The sequence below is a fragment of the Mustelus asterias genome, chromosome 14, assembly GCF_964213995.1.
Source record: "Mustelus asterias chromosome 14, sMusAst1.hap1.1, whole genome shotgun sequence".
Lineage (NCBI taxonomy): Eukaryota > Metazoa > Chordata > Chondrichthyes > Carcharhiniformes > Triakidae > Mustelus > Mustelus asterias.
Genome location: NC_135814.1, coordinates 5,229,519 through 5,246,676, shown reverse-complemented (window position 1 = coordinate 5,246,676; position 17,158 = coordinate 5,229,519). Strand labels below are relative to the sequence as shown.

Below are 17,158 nucleotides of genomic sequence, written 5' to 3'. Positions count from 1 at the left end.
CCGCTCATGAACCTCACTGCTGCTCGTGGCTCTGTGTGAAGTATTTTTCAAGTCTCTGTAGGAAGCACAGCAGCTAAACAGTGAACTAAATGTCCAGCTGATCTGTTTTAGTGGTTTGACCGAGGGTTCCAGGCCAGTTCACCAGGGAGAACCCGTTTGAAGTTGTGCCACACAGCCTGAGAGGGCAGACAGGGTCTCAGTTTATTGTCCCTTCTGGGAGAAACATAGCAGCAGAAGTAACTTAGAATCCCTACATTACAGAACAGGCCACTCGGCCCATCGAGTCTGCACTGAATCCCTGACAGCACATCGTATCCATTACACATCTTCCATGGCTAATCCCGCTAACCTATACATCTTGGGACATTAAGGAGCAATTTAGCATGGCCAATCCACCCAACCTGCATATCATTGGAGTGTGGGAGGAAACTGGAGCACCTGGAGAAAACCCACACAGATACGGGGAGAACGTGCAGACTCCACACTGACAGTGACCCAAGGCTGGAATCGAACCCAGGCCCCTGGCGCTGTGAGGCAGTAGTGTTAACCACTGTGCCACCCCACCCACTGTGCCACCCCACCCACTGTGCCACCGTGTTGTCCCAAACGGAGTTCTTTCCACCGTGCTGCACCCTGCTACCATACCCCTCGTTGGCATCTCTGACACTGCAGCACTCCCTCAGTATTGTCACTGTTGTGATCAAAGTCTCTGGTGGGATCCGAACTATGAACTTCTGATTTTGAGGTGCGAGTGCGCGTGCGCCCTCTGAACCATGGCTGACAACCTGAGCAGACCTTGAACAGAGGGTCGCACACATTGGGCCTATAGTTAGAAAGACAAATCTGAGCCAGAATCTGCAGACGTGCGAGACAAGAGCAGGAGATTTACTGTGGGAGCAGCTGGAAACAAGAGTTAAATTCGGATCAGCTTCAAGGACAGTTGGAAGGACCTGAAAGCAGATTCCATTCCAGAATTGCAAGAGGAAGTTAGGACCAAGTTGGAATCGTCAATCATCAAAAATAACCGCGCTCGGCTGACGCCAAGCACAAGCAGGACCTGCTTTGGCATAGGTTGAGGCCTATAGCAGGCTGATGCCTCGGACAGGGCTGCCTAGTACACCTGGTGAGGCCTAACAAGGCCTGGGATGAGACCCATGACAATTAAAGGTTAGAATGAGGCCTATAGGGCAAGCTGCAGATTAAGGCTGAGTGCGACTTGAGAAGGAAGCAATGCACGTGCATTTTAATGTGCTGAGGGGTGTGTGGGGTCTCAGACTCCAATGACCATCCCTCGAGCCATATGATGAGAAATGGAGGGGGATCAGAGAGAATCTGAATGGTCAGTATGGGGCAGCACGGTAGCACAGTGGTTAGCACTGCTGCTTCACAGCTCCAGGGTCCCAGGTTCGATTCCCGGCTCGGGTCACTGTCTGTGTGGAGTTTGCACATTCTCCTCGTGTCTGCGTGGGTTTCCTCCGGGTGCTCCGGTTTCCTCCCACAGTCCAAAGATGTGCGGGTTAGGTTGATTGGCCAGGTTAAAAATTGTCCCTTAGAGTCCTGAGATGCGTGGATTGGCGGGTAAAATATGTGGGGGTAGGGCCTGGGTGGGATTGTGGTCGGTGTAGACTCGATGGGCCGAATGGCCTCCTTCTGCACTGTAGGGATTCTATGATTCTATGTATCTGAAGCAGAGACTCAGACTGAGATGCTGTGTTTCTATCCGCAGATTACACGATGAGATCCAACTGAAGGAGGAAGCTGAGAATAATCTATCTGCGTTCCGGCACGTAAGTCCATCCTGTTCCCAGGATAAACATCAATGGGGGCATTAAAAAATGTTCCTTTTTAAATTTTCTTCCTCCGCTTTAATGTATTGGTTGTTAAAAGGTTTAGAAATGAGGGAAGGCTAAGAAACATCCAATCAAGTAAGGAAGAGTCTGTGCTCTTTCCGATTGGCTGTGATGGGTGGGGGGAGGGGCTGCCAGGATTGGGTGACCAATAGCAAGAGTGTGGGGGCGGTACCGATGGAGGTGGGATGTGATGAAACCTCCACCAGAGTTGGCAGCATCACTCAGGTTATGTAAGTTGATGGAAAGGCAGAGAGCGTCCAATGATAGGAGACCCTCCCTCCCCACTCTCTGCTGTTCCTCCTGTAACTGTGAGTCTGTACTACCCAGAGTCTGAGAGGGAGAGCATTGTTTTATATCCTGAGTACACTGAGGGTGTTTGACCAGAAAGCCTGACCCTGAGATCCTGGCTCCCGTTACTAACAACACAGTGTGGCTTCTCTAAAATCCCATCTGGGGCATCACGGGCAAGGCCAGCATTTATTGCCCATCCCTAATTGCCCCGTGAGAAGGCGGTGGTGAGCTGTCTCTCTGAACCGCTTCCATGTGGAGTGAGGTGGTGATGTTAGAGAGGATGTTGAACCAGCGGTGATGAAGGAACAATGAACACATTTTGCGAAACCATTGGTGTGAATTCCTGGATCGCTGGTGAATTAGAGCATGGATTTTTTTTTTTTAAATTCCCTCTCGGGTTGTGGGCCTCATAGAATCATAGAAACCCTACAGTGCAGAAAGAGGCCATTTGGCCCATCGAGTCTGCACCGACCACAATCCCACCCAGACCCTACCCCCATATCCCTACATATTTACCCACTAATCCCTCTAACCTACGCATCACGGGACACTAAGGGGCAATTTTAACATGGCCAATCAACCTAACCCGCACATCTTTGGACTGTGGGAGGAAACCAGAGCACCCGGAGGAAACCCACGCAGACACGAGGAGAATGTGCAAACTCCACACAGGCAGTGACCCAAGCCGGGAATCGAACCCGGGTCCCTGGAGCTGTGAAGCATCAGTGCTAACCACTGTGCCACCGTGCTGGTCTGGCTGACAACATTTATTGTCCTGCAGGGGGTGGTGCTGAGGCATCTTCTTGACAAAGTTCTGGGGGGAAAACGGAAGTGAAAGAAGGGTTTTGCTGCCAATCACATAGTCTGGTGAGGATAAAGCAATGAAGCAGCCGTCCCAGCAGCCTATAATTCCAGAATTGCAGGAGGAAGTTACGCCCAAGTTGGCAAAGTCAATCAATATTTCCCCTTTGGACGATCTTTATTTAAAGATCCCCCCCTCAGCCGGTGTTATTTTTAGGAGCTTTGCAGACAGCTGGCAGTAGGAATCACCTTACCGAGTGCTGGAACAATCCGTCTTTTCCATTTCCAGGATGTGGACGCGGCCACACTGGCCCGACTCGATCTGGAGCGCAGGATCGAGGCCCTGCAGGAGGAGATTGCATTCCTCAAAAAGGTCCACGAGGAGGTGAGTGGCGAACCAATTCCTTCATTCTTCAAACCTCCCCCCGTTCTCCAATTCCACAGGACTGGGAAACTTTCCAGGGCTGTGCAAAAGTATGATTCGATTTGATTTATTATTGTCACATGTATTAGCATACAGTGAAAAGTATTGTTTCTTGCGCGCTATACAGACAAAGCATACCGTTCATAGAGAAGGAAAGGAGACAGTGCAGAATGTAGTCATCATAGAAACCCTACAGTACAGAAAGAGGCCATTCGGCCCATCGGGTCTGCACCGACCACAATCCCACCCAGGCCCTACCCCCATATCCCTACGTATTTTACCCGCTAATCCACGCATCCCAGGACACTAAGGGGCAATTTTTTAGCATGGCCAATCCACCTAACCCACACATCTTTGGACTGTGGGAGGAAACCGGAGCACCCGGAGGAAACCCACGCAGACACGAGGAGAATGTGCAAACTCCACACAGACAGTGACCCGAGCCGGGATTCGAACCCAGGTCCCTGGAGCTGTGAAGCAGCAGTGCTAACCACTGTGCTACCGTGCCACCCACTGTTACAGTCATAGCTGGGGTGTAGAGAAAGATCAACTTAGTGTGAGGTAGGTCCATTCAAAAGTCTGATGGTAGCAGGGAAGAAGCTGTTCTTGAGTCGGTTGGTACGTAACCTCAGACTTCTGTATCTTTTTCCTGATGGAAGTAGGTGGAAGAGAGAATGTCCGGGGTGCGTGGGGTCCTTGGAGGAGTCCTCAGTGAACATTCAACCTTAAAATTAACTTTTGTAAAAGTGTGGCACAGTGGTTAGCACTGCTGCCTCACAGCGCCAGGGACCCGGGTTCAATTCCGGCCTCGGGTCACTGTCTGCGTGGAGTTTGCACGTTCTCCCCATGTCTGCGTGGGTGTACTCCAGGCGCTCCAGTTTCCTCCCACACTCCAAAGATGTGCAGGCTAGGTGGATTGGCCATGGCAAATTGCCCCTCCAATTTGTGTGTGTGGGAATGTGGCTGTACTTGATGTGGTGTTATGCCCCTCAAGCTATAAGCCTCGGGCCACCTGTTTCACGAATAATTAGCTACAGAAACAGACAAAAGGCTGACCTATGAACCAGCAGGTGCAGAAGGCTGACAGAGAGACTGTGAATAAAAATTCTGCATTTATAATTACAGATTAATTTTACATGCAGAAGGGAAATGTTATGACACTGATAGAACATTCTCACTCGATACTTTCCACAGGATACGTACTGGAAGAAATACACTTTGTAATGTGTAATACAACTCACAATGTAACGTTGTGTGTTCCTGCAACAGTGACTGGATAATTTTATACACAATTTACACAATCAATCATCCCCAGAGTGAATGAGACAAAATTGCGCTCTTTGATATTATTTCCTGGTTCGCAGTTTTGGAATAATCATGTAAATGTACCAATCTGTAGAGCTGTCGCATAAACAGAATGAGGAATATCAGGACATTTTGGGGGAATATTGCATCATAAACACAGGGAATTGTATCTGAGTGCCAGTATACGTGGGTGCATATCAGCAGATTCACATCTTTCATTGCCTCTGTTTTATTCTCTATGAATTACAAACGCTACAATATTACATTCTCACCGTTCCAATTCTCTTCCCGCACCTAGTGGCGCACTAAGGTAGACTTTCATCTCTTTCCATAGCTAGTAACTCCTGGAACAGGTCGCCAGTCTGTCGCCAGGGGCTTATAGCTAACTATGGCGGGTTGCGACTCCACACTAAGCATGGCTGACCAGGAATCTCTCCCACTCTTACTATTGGTGTATGTTGGAAGGATTTTGCAGGTTGACACTCAGTCTGTTTGAGAGTGTTTTGAGCGCACCTTCCTTGGCCGTCAAGTCCTGAGCTGGGATTTGAACCCGGAGCTTCTGGCTCAAGAGACAGGAATGTGCCCCATGGTGGCACAGTGGCACTGCTGCCTCACAGCGCCAGGGACCCGGGTTCGATTCTGGCCTTGTGGAGTTTGCATGTTCTCCCCGTGTCTGCGTGGGTTTCCTCTGGGTGCTCAGGTTTCCTCCCACACTCCAAAGATGTGCCGGTTAGGCAGTTTGGTCATGCTCAATTGCCTCTTAGTGTCCCAAGATATGTGGGTTGGAGGGATTAGCGAGGTAAATCCGTGAGGTTCCAGAGGTAGGGCCTGGAGTGGGATTGTTGTCGGGGCAGACTCGATGGGCCAAATGGCCTCCTTCTGCACTGTCGGGATTCTGTGATCACCCAATGCCCCATTAGACCAGTTCTACTGTGGCAACTTAAAATGTTTACGTACACTTGGGAATTCTTTGTTAATGGGAAGCGGCTGAAGTACTGCTTCCCTTGTAAAGCTGCACTTGAACTGAGCAATGCCACGGGAGAACCGCAACCAACCTCCCATCCATTGACTCTGTCTACACTTCCTGCTGCCTCGGAAAAGCAGCCGGCATAATTAAGGACCCCACGCGCCCCGGACATTCTCTCTCCCACCTTCTTCTGTCGGGAAAAAGATACAAAGTCTGAGGTCACGTACCAACCGACTCAAGAACAGCTTCTTCCCTGCTGCTGTCAGACTTTTGAATGGACCTACCTTGCATTAAGTTGATCTTTCTCTACACCCTAGCTATGACTGTAACACTACATTCTGCACTCTCTCCTTTACTTCTCTATGAACGGTATGCTTTGTCTGTATAGCGCGCAGGAAACAATACTTTTCACTGTATGTTAATACATGTGACAATAATAAATCAAATCAAAATCAAATGATTCTTTCTCATTGTCTCGTTCTGTCCTTCTTCCTCTGAAGGAGCTACGGGAGCTTCAGGCTCAGCTGCAGGAACAGCATGTCCAGGTTGAAATGGACCTATCCAAACCTGACCTCACGGCCGCTCTGCGCGATATCCGTGCACAGTACGAGTGCATCTCAGCCAAGAACGTCCAGGAGGCCGAGGAATGGTACAAGTCAAAGGTTCGTGGTGGGCGGCTCTCTCCGTTACACGGTTTCAGCGCTGGGTTTTGGGGGGGGCTGTTGGGAGCGGTTGTGTGAGGGATGGGGATGGAGGTTTAACAATTGATCACATGGAACGGGGAACTAGCTCAAATATCATCGCATCCGCCTGCCATAGGGGAGGTGATGGGATTGAAGCCAGTGACCTCCTGTTTGACAATATGTGCAGCACGGTGGCACAGTGGTTAGCACTGCTGCTTCACAGCGCCAGGGACCCGGGTTCAATCTCGGGTCACTGTCTGTGTGGAGTTTGCACGTTCTCCCCGTGTCTGCGTGGGTTTCCTCCGGGTGCTCTGGTTTCGAACCACAGTCCGAAGCTGTGCGGGTTAGGTTGATTGGCCATGCTAAATTGACCCTTAGTGTCAGGGGGACTAACAGGATAAAGAATGGGGTTACGGGACTAGGGCCTGGTTGGGATTGTGGTCAGTGCAGGCTCGATGGGCCGAATGGCCTCCTTCTGCACTGTAGGGATTCTATGAAAATTACTTTGAGAATTGGATTTAATCTGAGGGTCCAGGCTTCCTGACGTTGTTTGATCGTTGCATTTCCTCATGGTCTCAGTAGCTGTGCCTCACTCAGCACTACAAAATTCTCCAATATCGTTAAAAATGGTCAACTGGATTTGGATTTTGTCATTTCCCCCAATCCGCTGCCAAAGCCGTCAGCAGGTGTTTCAATTGGATCCTTTACTTGGATCAAAACAGCCAATCAGACCACACCGGGTAAGGATGGCCGATTTCCCTCTGGAAGGAAGATGCGTGAACCAGGTGGTCTTTTACAACCATCGACAATGGTTTCACCGTCACCAGGGTCAAGATTAATTTTCAATTCCAGATTTTATTCGTTGAATTTAAATTCCTCCGGCTGCCGTGGTGGGAATTGAACCCGTGTCCCCTGGACATTAGCCGGGATCTCTGGATTACTGATACAGTGACATTCCACCACACCGCTGTCTACCCCCATGACCCCATGTAGGATCCACCCACCATTCAATGAGATCATGGCTGATCTTCTCCTGCACTATCTCATATCCCTTGATGTTTTAAAGATGTAGAAATCTATCGATCTCAGTCTTGGATGTACTCCATGACTGAACCCCACACTTACAGCACAGAAGGAGGGCATTCGGCCCATCTTGTCCATGCCAGCCTGAGGATATAAAAACAGAAAATAAGGGCAGGAGGAGGCTATTTGACCCTTCAAAGCTATTCCTCCATTCATCACCATCAAGGCTGATCATCCAACTCAATAGCCTAATCCTGTTTTCTCCCCATAACCTTTGATCCCATTCGCCCCAATTGCTATATCCAGCCGCCTTTTGAATACATTCAATATTTTGGCATCAACTACTTCCTGTGGTAATGAATTCCACAGGCTCACCACTCTTTGGGTGAAGAAATGTCTCCTCATCTCTATCCTAAATGGTCCACCCCGAATCCTCAGACTGTGACCCCTGGTTCTGGACTCCCGCCACCATCGGGAACATCCTCCCAGCATCTACCCTGTCCAGTCCTGCTAGAATTTTATAAGTTTCTATGAGATCCCCCCTCATTCATCTGAACTCCAGCGAAAACAATCCTAACCGAGTCAATCTCTCCTCGTACATCAGTCCCGCCATCCCCGGAATCAGCCTGGTAAACCTTCGCTGCACTCGAGAGAGAGAGAGCAAGAACATCCAGGTGCTCTTTCTAATCCCACCTTCCTGCACCCGGCCCATAGCCCTGTAGCTTACAACATTTAAGGTGCAGATCTAAGTGCTTTTAGAAGAGTTTAGGGTCTCTGCCTCCACCACCAACTCGGGCAGTGAATTCCAGACACCCACCACCCTCGGTGTAAAAACAGTTCTTCCTCATGTCCCCTCTGCACCTCCTGCCACCTGTCTTGAATACACGTACCCTGGTTCTAGAACTCTCCACCAAGGGAAACAATGTTATCCTGTCCACTCTATTTCATCCCCTCATCATTTTGTACACCTCTATCAAGTAAGGTAAGATGGGTATGGAGGGGTAATGGGTAAGGTGGCTGCAGAGGGATATGGGCCAAATGCAGGCAATTGGGACTAGCTTAGAGGTTTAAAAAAAAAAGGGCGGCATGGACAAGTTGGGCCGAAGGGCCCGTTTCCATGCTGTAAACCTCTACGACTCTAAGTCATCCCTCAGCCTTCTTTGTTCCAAGGAAATTATATAACCCCAACCTACCCAATCTCTCCTCGTAGCTATAATTTTCCAGCCCAGGCAATATTCCTGTAAACCTCCTCTGCACTCTCCCCAGAGCAATTACCTCCTTCCTGTAATGTGGCGACCAGAACTGCACACAATACTCCAGTTGTGGCCTCACCGGTGTTTTATACAACTTATATACAATTTCCCTTATAATTAGCAGGAACATAAACGTCCAATGACAGTACTTAAAGACGTGGAGATGCTGGTGTTGGTCTGGGGTGGGCACAGTGAGAAGTCTCACAACACCGGGTTAAAGTCCAATGGGTTTATTTGGTGGCACGAGCTTTCGGAGCGCTGCTCCTTCATCAGGTGAGTGGGGAGGTGGGTTCACGAACAGGGCCTATACAGACACAGGCTCCATTACAAGATAATGGTTGGAATGCGAGTCGTTACAGGTAATCAAGTCTTTACAGGTACAGACAATGTACGTTACTTTAAAAGTGGGACTCGAGGTCATGGAACGACCCCTGAACCGAGTGCGTTTTGCTTCCTCTCTCCAGGTCTCTGATCTGAATCAGAGTTCAGCCAAAAACAACGATGCCCTGAGGCAGGCCAAACAGGATGTGATGGAGTACCGACACCAGGTTCAGAGCTACACCTGCGAGATTGATGCCCTCAAAGGATCTGTGAGTGTTTGAAGAGTTCTCCATCTGTAATTGTAAAGGGAAGATCTTGCATTTCTATAGCACCTTGCACAACCTCAGGATGTCACAAAGCACTTCCCCCTTTTTTAAGAAAATGTGGAGTCATTGTTGTAATATCGGAAACACGGCTATAGATATGCGCACAGCAGGATCCCACACACAGCAGTATGAAAAGGACCTGATATTCTGTTTTAGTGATGTTGATGTTGATCAAGATAGGTTCTTGATTAATAAGGGGATCAGGGGTTATGGGGAAAAGGCAGGAGAATGGGGATGAGACAAATATCAGCCATGACTGAATGGCGGAGCAGACTCGATGGGCCGAGTGGCCTAATTCTGCTCCTATGTCTTATGGATTGAAAGATAAATATAAAAGTTCATTTACTAGTGTCACAAGTCGGCTTACATTAACACTGCAATGAAGTTACTATGAAAATCTCCTAGCCACCACACTCTGGCGCCTGTTTGGGTACACTGAGGGAGAATTTAGCACGGTCACTGCACCTAACCAGCACGTCTTTCAGACTGTGGGAGGAAACCGGAGCACCCGGAGGAAACCCACGCAGACACGGTGAGAAAGTGCAGACTCCACACTGACAGTGACCCAAGCCGGGAATCGAACCTAGGTCCCTGGCGCTGTGAGGCAGCAGTGCTAACCATTGTGCCACCGTGGCACCTAGTCACCAAGGATAACTTTTAGCCAGATCTCCAAGGGCAATTCAACTGTTCCTCTTCAAAATTGTGCCTTGGGATCTTTTATGTCTACCTGAACAGACAGGTGAGGCCTTGTCTCATCCAAAAACTGGTCGTCCTTCAGTACCCTCTGAATTAGATGTTTAACCCTGTCACTGCTTTCTGACTGGGGGAGTGAGAGGGCTACACCTCGCTGACCTTGGTCAATAATGACCAATAGTAATCAAATGTAGATGGAGTATATGTAAAAGGTTAATTTCCTAATTCCTTTGGAACTTGGACATCTGTGCAGTCTTTTTTTTATTCATTCGTGGGCCATGGGCGTCGCTGGCTGGCCAGCATTTAGTGCCCATCTCTAGCTGCCCAAGAGTATTTGAGATTCAACCACATTGCTGTGGCTCTGGAGTCACATGTAGGCCAGACCAGGTATGGACGGCAGATTTCCAAAGGTACTTACGTAAGTGCTGACCCTCTGACAGTGCAGCACTCCCTCACGTAAGGAAGTACCTTTGGAATAATGCGATCACTATTACCTGCTCAATCACCTCTCCAGCCCAAAAAGTGAACAACTTTAAGTGTGGCCGTATCATTCCTTCAGGTTGTGAATTGTTTGAGGAATAATTGTTTAGTTTTTCTCCCTCTTAATACAATTTATCTTTCTCTCGCTTTATTTCTCTTTCTCGACCTGATTTGCCTCGAACCCACTTTTCTTCTCAGTTTCTTCTCTGTTTCTTTCTTAATCCTTTAATTCACTTAACTATTAGATTTAACTCTCCATGTTGAGATTATTGTGTAACTAACGCAGTGACTTTGTGAAAGTCACAGGCAGGTTGAGCACGAGATGGTTTTTTGATGAGGTTAATTTTTTAAAAATACTTTTCCAATTCAATCAAATCAAATCCAATTCAGAGTCTCAACAAGTTGAGACATTTCAGATCCAGGCTGACAAGACAGGGTGAGCGACCAAACCACCCTGTCCTGGGCCTGATCTACATGAGCCAAGCTGATTGGAGAAGGGGGAGGTTCCTCCTCCAAGACTTGAGCTCATTTGCATCTTAGCCAAAAGGCCGAGATGCCGCTTTTAAAAATTGCTTCATATGAAACATATGAAGCTTCAATGTAACCTAATGACCTCAACCAAGTGCAGCATCCTCTCCATACTACACTTGATCTTAGCCAAAAGGCCGAGAAAGGTTAATTAAAAAAAAATTTTTTTTAAATATACTTTTCCAATTCAATCAAATCAAATCCAATTCAGAGTCTCAACAAGTTGAGACATTTCAGATCCAGGCTGACAAGACAGGACGGGAGACCAAAACCATCCTGTCCTGGGCCTGATCTACATGAGTCAAGCTGATTGGAGAAGGGGGAGGATCCTCCTCCAAGACTTGAGCTCATTTGCATCTTAGCCAAAAGGCCGAGATGCTGCTTTAAAAAAATTGCTTCATATGAAACATATGAAGCCTCAGCGTAACCTAATGACCTCAACCAAGTGCAGGCGATCCATACTACACTTGATCTTAGCCAAAAGGCCGAGAGCCGAGAATGGTTAATGGTGAAACAGCACAAATTGCCCAGTAATTTGTAACACGTGGTGCAGCACCCCCCAGAACAGCTGTTTCTTCAGAAGGAACTCTTCAAAATGCAGCTAGTGAAAATACAACAAAACTTACTCCCACTTATAAATCAAAGGAAGGGTTTAATAAAGAAACATCATTACTCCAAACTTGGGACCTCGCCCTGGGCCACTCCAAGCTCCCCACAATCCTACATAGTTCATTATTTAGAGTGAGTCAGCTGGTCAGCTGACTATTTCATCCCTCTGTGATTGGTTCCATGGTTTACTGGGTCAGCCGACCCTTAAATCTTGATCCCATTGGTCACATTACATCCAATACAAAGTTATCATCAGTTACATTCTAACAACAATTTGGTGAATAATTTGCATATTTAATAAGGCTGTGGTGTTGTTGAAACCCAGTTATTTATCCCGCACATGATGGTACAATGGTTAGCACCGCTCACAGCTCCAGGGACCCGGGTTCGATTCCCGGCTTGGGTCACTGTCTGTGTGGAGTTTGCACGTTCTCCCCGTGTCTGCGTGGGTTTCCTCCGGGTGCTCCGGTTTCCTCCCACAGTCTGAAAGACGTGCTGGTTAGGGTGCATCGGCCGAGCTAAATTCTCCCTCAGTGTACCCGAACAGGCGCTGGAGTCTGGCGACGAGGGGAATTTCACAGTAACTTCATTGCAGTGTTAATGTAAGCCTACTTGTCATTAATTAATAAATAGACTTTATAGAAGAGTGTGGGCTGAGTTAGATTCAGGGTAACCCTCTCTCTCTGAGTTCACATCCAGCCTTGGCCATCTCCGTGTTGACCCATGCGCCTGTCTTTGGCAGAATGAGTCGCTGATGCGGCAGATGCGGGAAATGGAAGAGAGATTCGCGGGCGAGGCAGCGGGCTACACGGACACGATCGCAGGGCTGGAGGAGGAGATCCGCCACCTGAAGGATGAGATGGCGCGACACCTGCGCGAGTACCAGGACTTGCTCAATGTCAAGATGGCGCTCGATGTTGAGATCGCCACCTACAGGAAGCTGCTGGAGGGTGAAGAAAGCAGGTGCGTCTCGTATTCGATTGCCCGTGCATCCGTACCCTCTACTGGGGTGGGGGGATGGGGAAGTGCGTGACTCATGTCTGACCTTTCACATCCTCACAACGATAGCCAAAATCTAGCATGCTTATACCATGATGAAAATTCTCATTTCTCCATCCTCTGACAGTGTGGCACTCCCTCAGCACTGACCCTCTGACAGCGCGGCACTCCCTCAGTACTGACCCTCTGACAGTGCGGCGCTCCCTCAGTACTGAGCCTCTGACAGTGCGGCGCTCCCTCAGTACTGACCCTCTGACAGTGCGGCACTCCCTCAGTACTGACCCTCTGACAGTGCGGCGCTCCCTCAGTACTGACCCTCTGACAGTGCGGCGCTCCCTCAGTACTGAGCCTCTGACAGTGCGGCACTCCCTCAGTACTGACCCTCTGACAGTGCGGCACTCTCTCAGTACTGAACCTCTGACAGTGCGGCACTCCCTCAGTACTGACCCTCTGACAGTGCGGCACTCCCTCAGTACTGATCCTCTGACAGTGCGGCACTCCCTCAGTACTGACCCTCTGACAGTGTGGCATTCCCTCAGCACTGACCCTCTGAAAGTGCGGCATTCCCTCAGCACTGACCCTCTGACAGTGCGGCACTCCCTCAGCACTGACCCTCTGACAGTGCGGCACTCCCTCAGCACTGACCCTTTGACAGTGCGGCACTCCCTCAGCACTGACCCTTTGACAGTGCGGCACTCCCTCAGTACTGACCCTCTGACAGTGTGGCACTCCCTCAGTACTGACCCTCTGACAGTGCGGCACTCCCTCAGCACTGACCCTCTGACAGTGCGGCACTCCCTCAGTGCTGACCCTCTGACATTACACTACACTGGGAATGTCAGTGTGTCTGCATTTGTATGGAGTTTGCACGTTCTCCCCGTGTCTGCGTGGGTTTCCTCCGGGTGCTCCGGTTTTCTCCCACAATCCAAAGATGTGCGGGTTAGGTTGATTGGCCTTGATAAATTTCCCCTTAGTGTCAGGGGGACTAGCAGGGTAAATATGTGGGGTGACGGGAATACGGTCTGGGTGGGATTGTTGTCGGCACAGACTCGATGGGCCGAATGGCCTCTTTCTACACTGTAGGGTAGACAAACCAAAGTAGAACGTACAGGGTAAATGGTAGGACTCTGAAGAATGCAGTTGAACAGAGGGATCTGGGAATACAGGTACAGAATTCCCTAAAAGTGACGTCACAGGTGGATAGGGTCGTAAAGAGTGCCTTTGAACATTGGCCTTTATAAATCGGAGTATCGAGTCTAAAAGTTGGAGTGTTATGGTAAGGTTATATAAGGCATTGGTGAGGCCGAATTTGGAGTATTGTGTACAGTTTTGGTCACCTAGTTACAGGAAGGATGTAAATAAGATTGAAAGAGTGCAGAGAAGGTTCACAAGGATGTTGCCGGGACTTGAGAAGCTGAGTTACAGAGAGAGATTGAATAGGTTGGGACTTTATTCCCTGAAGCGTAGAAGAATGAGGGGAGATTTGATAGAGGTGTATAAGATTTTGATGGGTATAGATAGAGTGAATGCAAGCAGGCTTTTTCCACTGAGGCTAGGGAAGAAAAAAACCAGAGTGCATGGGTTAAGGGTGAAAGGAGAAAAGTTTAAAGGGAATATTAGGGGGGGCTTCTTCACGCAGAGAGTGGTGGGAGTGTGGAATGAGCTGCTGGATAAAGTGGTAAATGCTTTAACATTTTAACATTTAAGAAAAACTTGGACGGGTTCATGGATGAGAGGGGTGTGGAGGGATATGGTCCAAATGCAGGTCAGTGGGACTAGGCAAAAAATGGTTCGGCACAGACAAGAAGGGCCAAAAGGCCTCTTTCTGAGCTGTAATTTTCTATGGTTCTATCTCTGTAGTGAGATTTGAAATCTACTGGGTCATCAACACTGACCCAACAAAGAAACATGTACATTTATATAGCACCGTTCTGATGCACTCAATGGTTAATAGTGGTCATTATTGTAAAATGGGTAACCCAGCAGCCAATTTGTACACAGAAAGCTCCACAAACTGCAACATGATAGTGACCTGATCATTTGTTTCCCAGTGTTATTAATTGGAGGATAAATATTAGGGATATATTTATCCCATTCTTCTTTGAAATAGTGTCCATGAGATCTTGTTCCCCAACCCAGTGGGCAAACGGGGCCTTAGATTAATGTTTCATCAAGAGATGGGTTTGTTTTTTTGGATTTAAGAAGGCTTTGAAAGGAAAGGTTGAGGTCAACTGCGATATTCTTCTGCTCTTAAAAAATCCCCAACAAGAGTTTGGAGGGTTCGGGTCAATGAAAAAACAAAATACTTGTTCAAGATCCCTATCCTTACAGAATGAAAGCAGCATTTCACTGTTGACCCTGATGTAGTGTATTGAAAATTGCATTGTACATTTTGTCCACTTGAGGTTACAATACACACATGTACCAGCAGAGGGAGTCTGACAGGAAGAGCTAATAAAGAATCCATCTTTAGCAGTTCATGCAAATCTAATTCTAAATGTCTCTAGCTGAAAATATAACATCTTCTGTCTCAAGGACTTCAAAGACTTGACCGACAAGTAACCACACTCTCTGATTATTTTTTCTCTAGAATTGTTTTGCCGGTCCAGTCATTTTCCAGTCTGAGTTTCAGAGGTAGGTAAAACTTCTTCCAATGCGAGGGATTTCATTCACAAGGTTGTGCTAGCTCTGCAACCCCACCTCCCGGTGAGTCAGATGTTCATGAGTAACTCTGCGATATCTTCATTCCAGAGACCAGTCCCGAGCAGTCGCATGTTGGTGAGGTACACACCAAGAAGTCGGTGACCATCAAGACCTACGAGACAAGGGATGGAGAGGTGAGAGCGGCAGAGAGAGAGCGAGAGAGTGAGGGGCAACGGTGGGGGGCGGGGGGGGGGGGCGGGGAGGGTGCGGGGGTGGGGGGGTGCGGGGGTGGGGGGGGGGAGGTGAGAATGGGTCACATGAATGAGAGAAAGGACTTGCATTCCTCCCACATTATCCATTCGGGATTCTCTGATTATTCAGATTGAAGAGTCAATGATACAGAAAGAGGCCATTCAGCCCATCCAGCTGTTTGGAAAATAAAAGCATTTTCTATGTAGCATCTGTCACAACTTCAGGATTTCATAGAATCATAGAAACCCTACAGTACAGAAAGAGGCCATTCGGCCCATCGAGTCTGCACCGACCACAATCCCACCCAGGCCCTACCCCTACATATTTTACCCGCTAATCCACGCATCCCAGGACACTAAGGGGCAATTTTAGCATAGCCAATCAACCTAACCCGCACATCTTTGGACTGTGGGAGGAAACCGGAGCACCCGGAGGAAACCCACGCAGACACGAGGAGAATGTGCAAACTCCACACAGACAGTGACCCAAGCCGGGAATCGAACCCAGGCCCTGGAGCTGTGAAGCAGCAGTGCTAACCACTGTGCTACCGTGCCGCCCGTTTCCAACACTTTTCCAACACTTCACAGCCAGCCAAGTACTTTTCGAAGTGTAATGTGTGGCGGAGTGTTGTAGTTTACTTGGGGACTCTTGAGTTGCTGTGGATCTGGATCTGGATCTGGAGACAGTGAGGGTAAACACGCTGACATGACTTCCATCCCATGGTGACTAGGAATCTCCCCACTCTTACCGTCGGCCAATAGCATGTGTTGGAAGGATGTTGCAGGTTGATACTCAACCTGATTGGCTGCTTTACGTCAATGGCTATCTGATTCTGGGGTGGGATGTAAACACGATGTGGAGTTGCCGGCGTTGGACTGGGGTGGGCACAGTAAGTCTCACAACACCAGGTTAAAGTCCAACAGGTTTATTTGGAGCTTTCAGAGCGCTGCTCCTTCATCGGATGAGTCAGGGGCAGCGCTCCGAAAGCTCGTGCTGCCAAATAAACCTGTTGGACTTTAACCTGGTGTTGTGAGACTTCTTACTGGGATATGCGGTTACAAGTGGTGTACCTCAGGGATCTGTTTTGGGGCCACTGCTGTTTGTAATATTTATTAATGATCTGGATGAGGGTATAGTTGGGTGGATTAGCAAATTTGCTGATGACACCAAAGTCGGTGGTGTGGTAGACAGTGAGGAAGGGTGTCGTAGTTTGCAGGAAGACTTAGACAGGTTGCAAAGTTGGGCCGAGAGGTGGCGGATGGAGTTTAATGCGGAGAAGTGTGAGGTAATTCACTTTGGTAGGAATAACAGATGTGTTGAGTATAGGGCTAACGGGAGGACTTTGAATAGTGTGGAGGAGCAGAGGGATCTAGGTGTATGTGTGCATAGATCCCTGAAAGTTGGGAATCAAGTAGATAAGGTTGTTAAGAAGGCATATGGTGTCTTGGCGTTTATTGGTAGGGGGATTGAATTTAGGAGTCGTAGCGTTATGTTGCAACTGTACACAACTCTGGTGCGGCCGCACTTGGAGTACTGTGTGCAGTTCTGGTCCCCACATTACAGGAAGGATGTGGAGGCTTTGGAGAGGGTGCAGAGGAGGTTTACCAGGATGTTGCCTGGTATGGAGGGGAGATCCTATGAGGAGAGGCTGAGGGATTTGGGATTGTTTTCGCTGGAAAGGCGGCGGCTAAGAGGGGATCTTATTGAAAC

At 48.5% G+C, this 17,158-nt stretch overlaps 1 protein-coding gene across 1 annotated transcript in view; it reads left to right on the top strand.

Moving 5' to 3' along the window:
• LOC144504112 (desmin-like) overlaps positions 1–17,158 on the top strand; it is a 37,270-nt gene that overhangs the window by 19,487 nt on the left and 625 nt on the right. Inside the window, exons 2-8 of the mRNA XM_078229289.1 lie at positions 1,727–1,787; positions 3,232–3,327; positions 6,139–6,300; positions 9,062–9,187; positions 12,297–12,517; positions 15,144–15,187; positions 15,305–15,431. Coding sequence (XP_078085415.1) covers positions 1,727–1,787; positions 3,232–3,327; positions 6,139–6,300; positions 9,062–9,187; positions 12,297–12,517; positions 15,144–15,187; positions 15,305–15,431 — 837 coding nt within the window. The remainder of the gene's footprint in view (positions 1–1,726; positions 1,788–3,231; positions 3,328–6,138; positions 6,301–9,061; positions 9,188–12,296; positions 12,518–15,143; positions 15,188–15,304; positions 15,432–17,158) is intronic.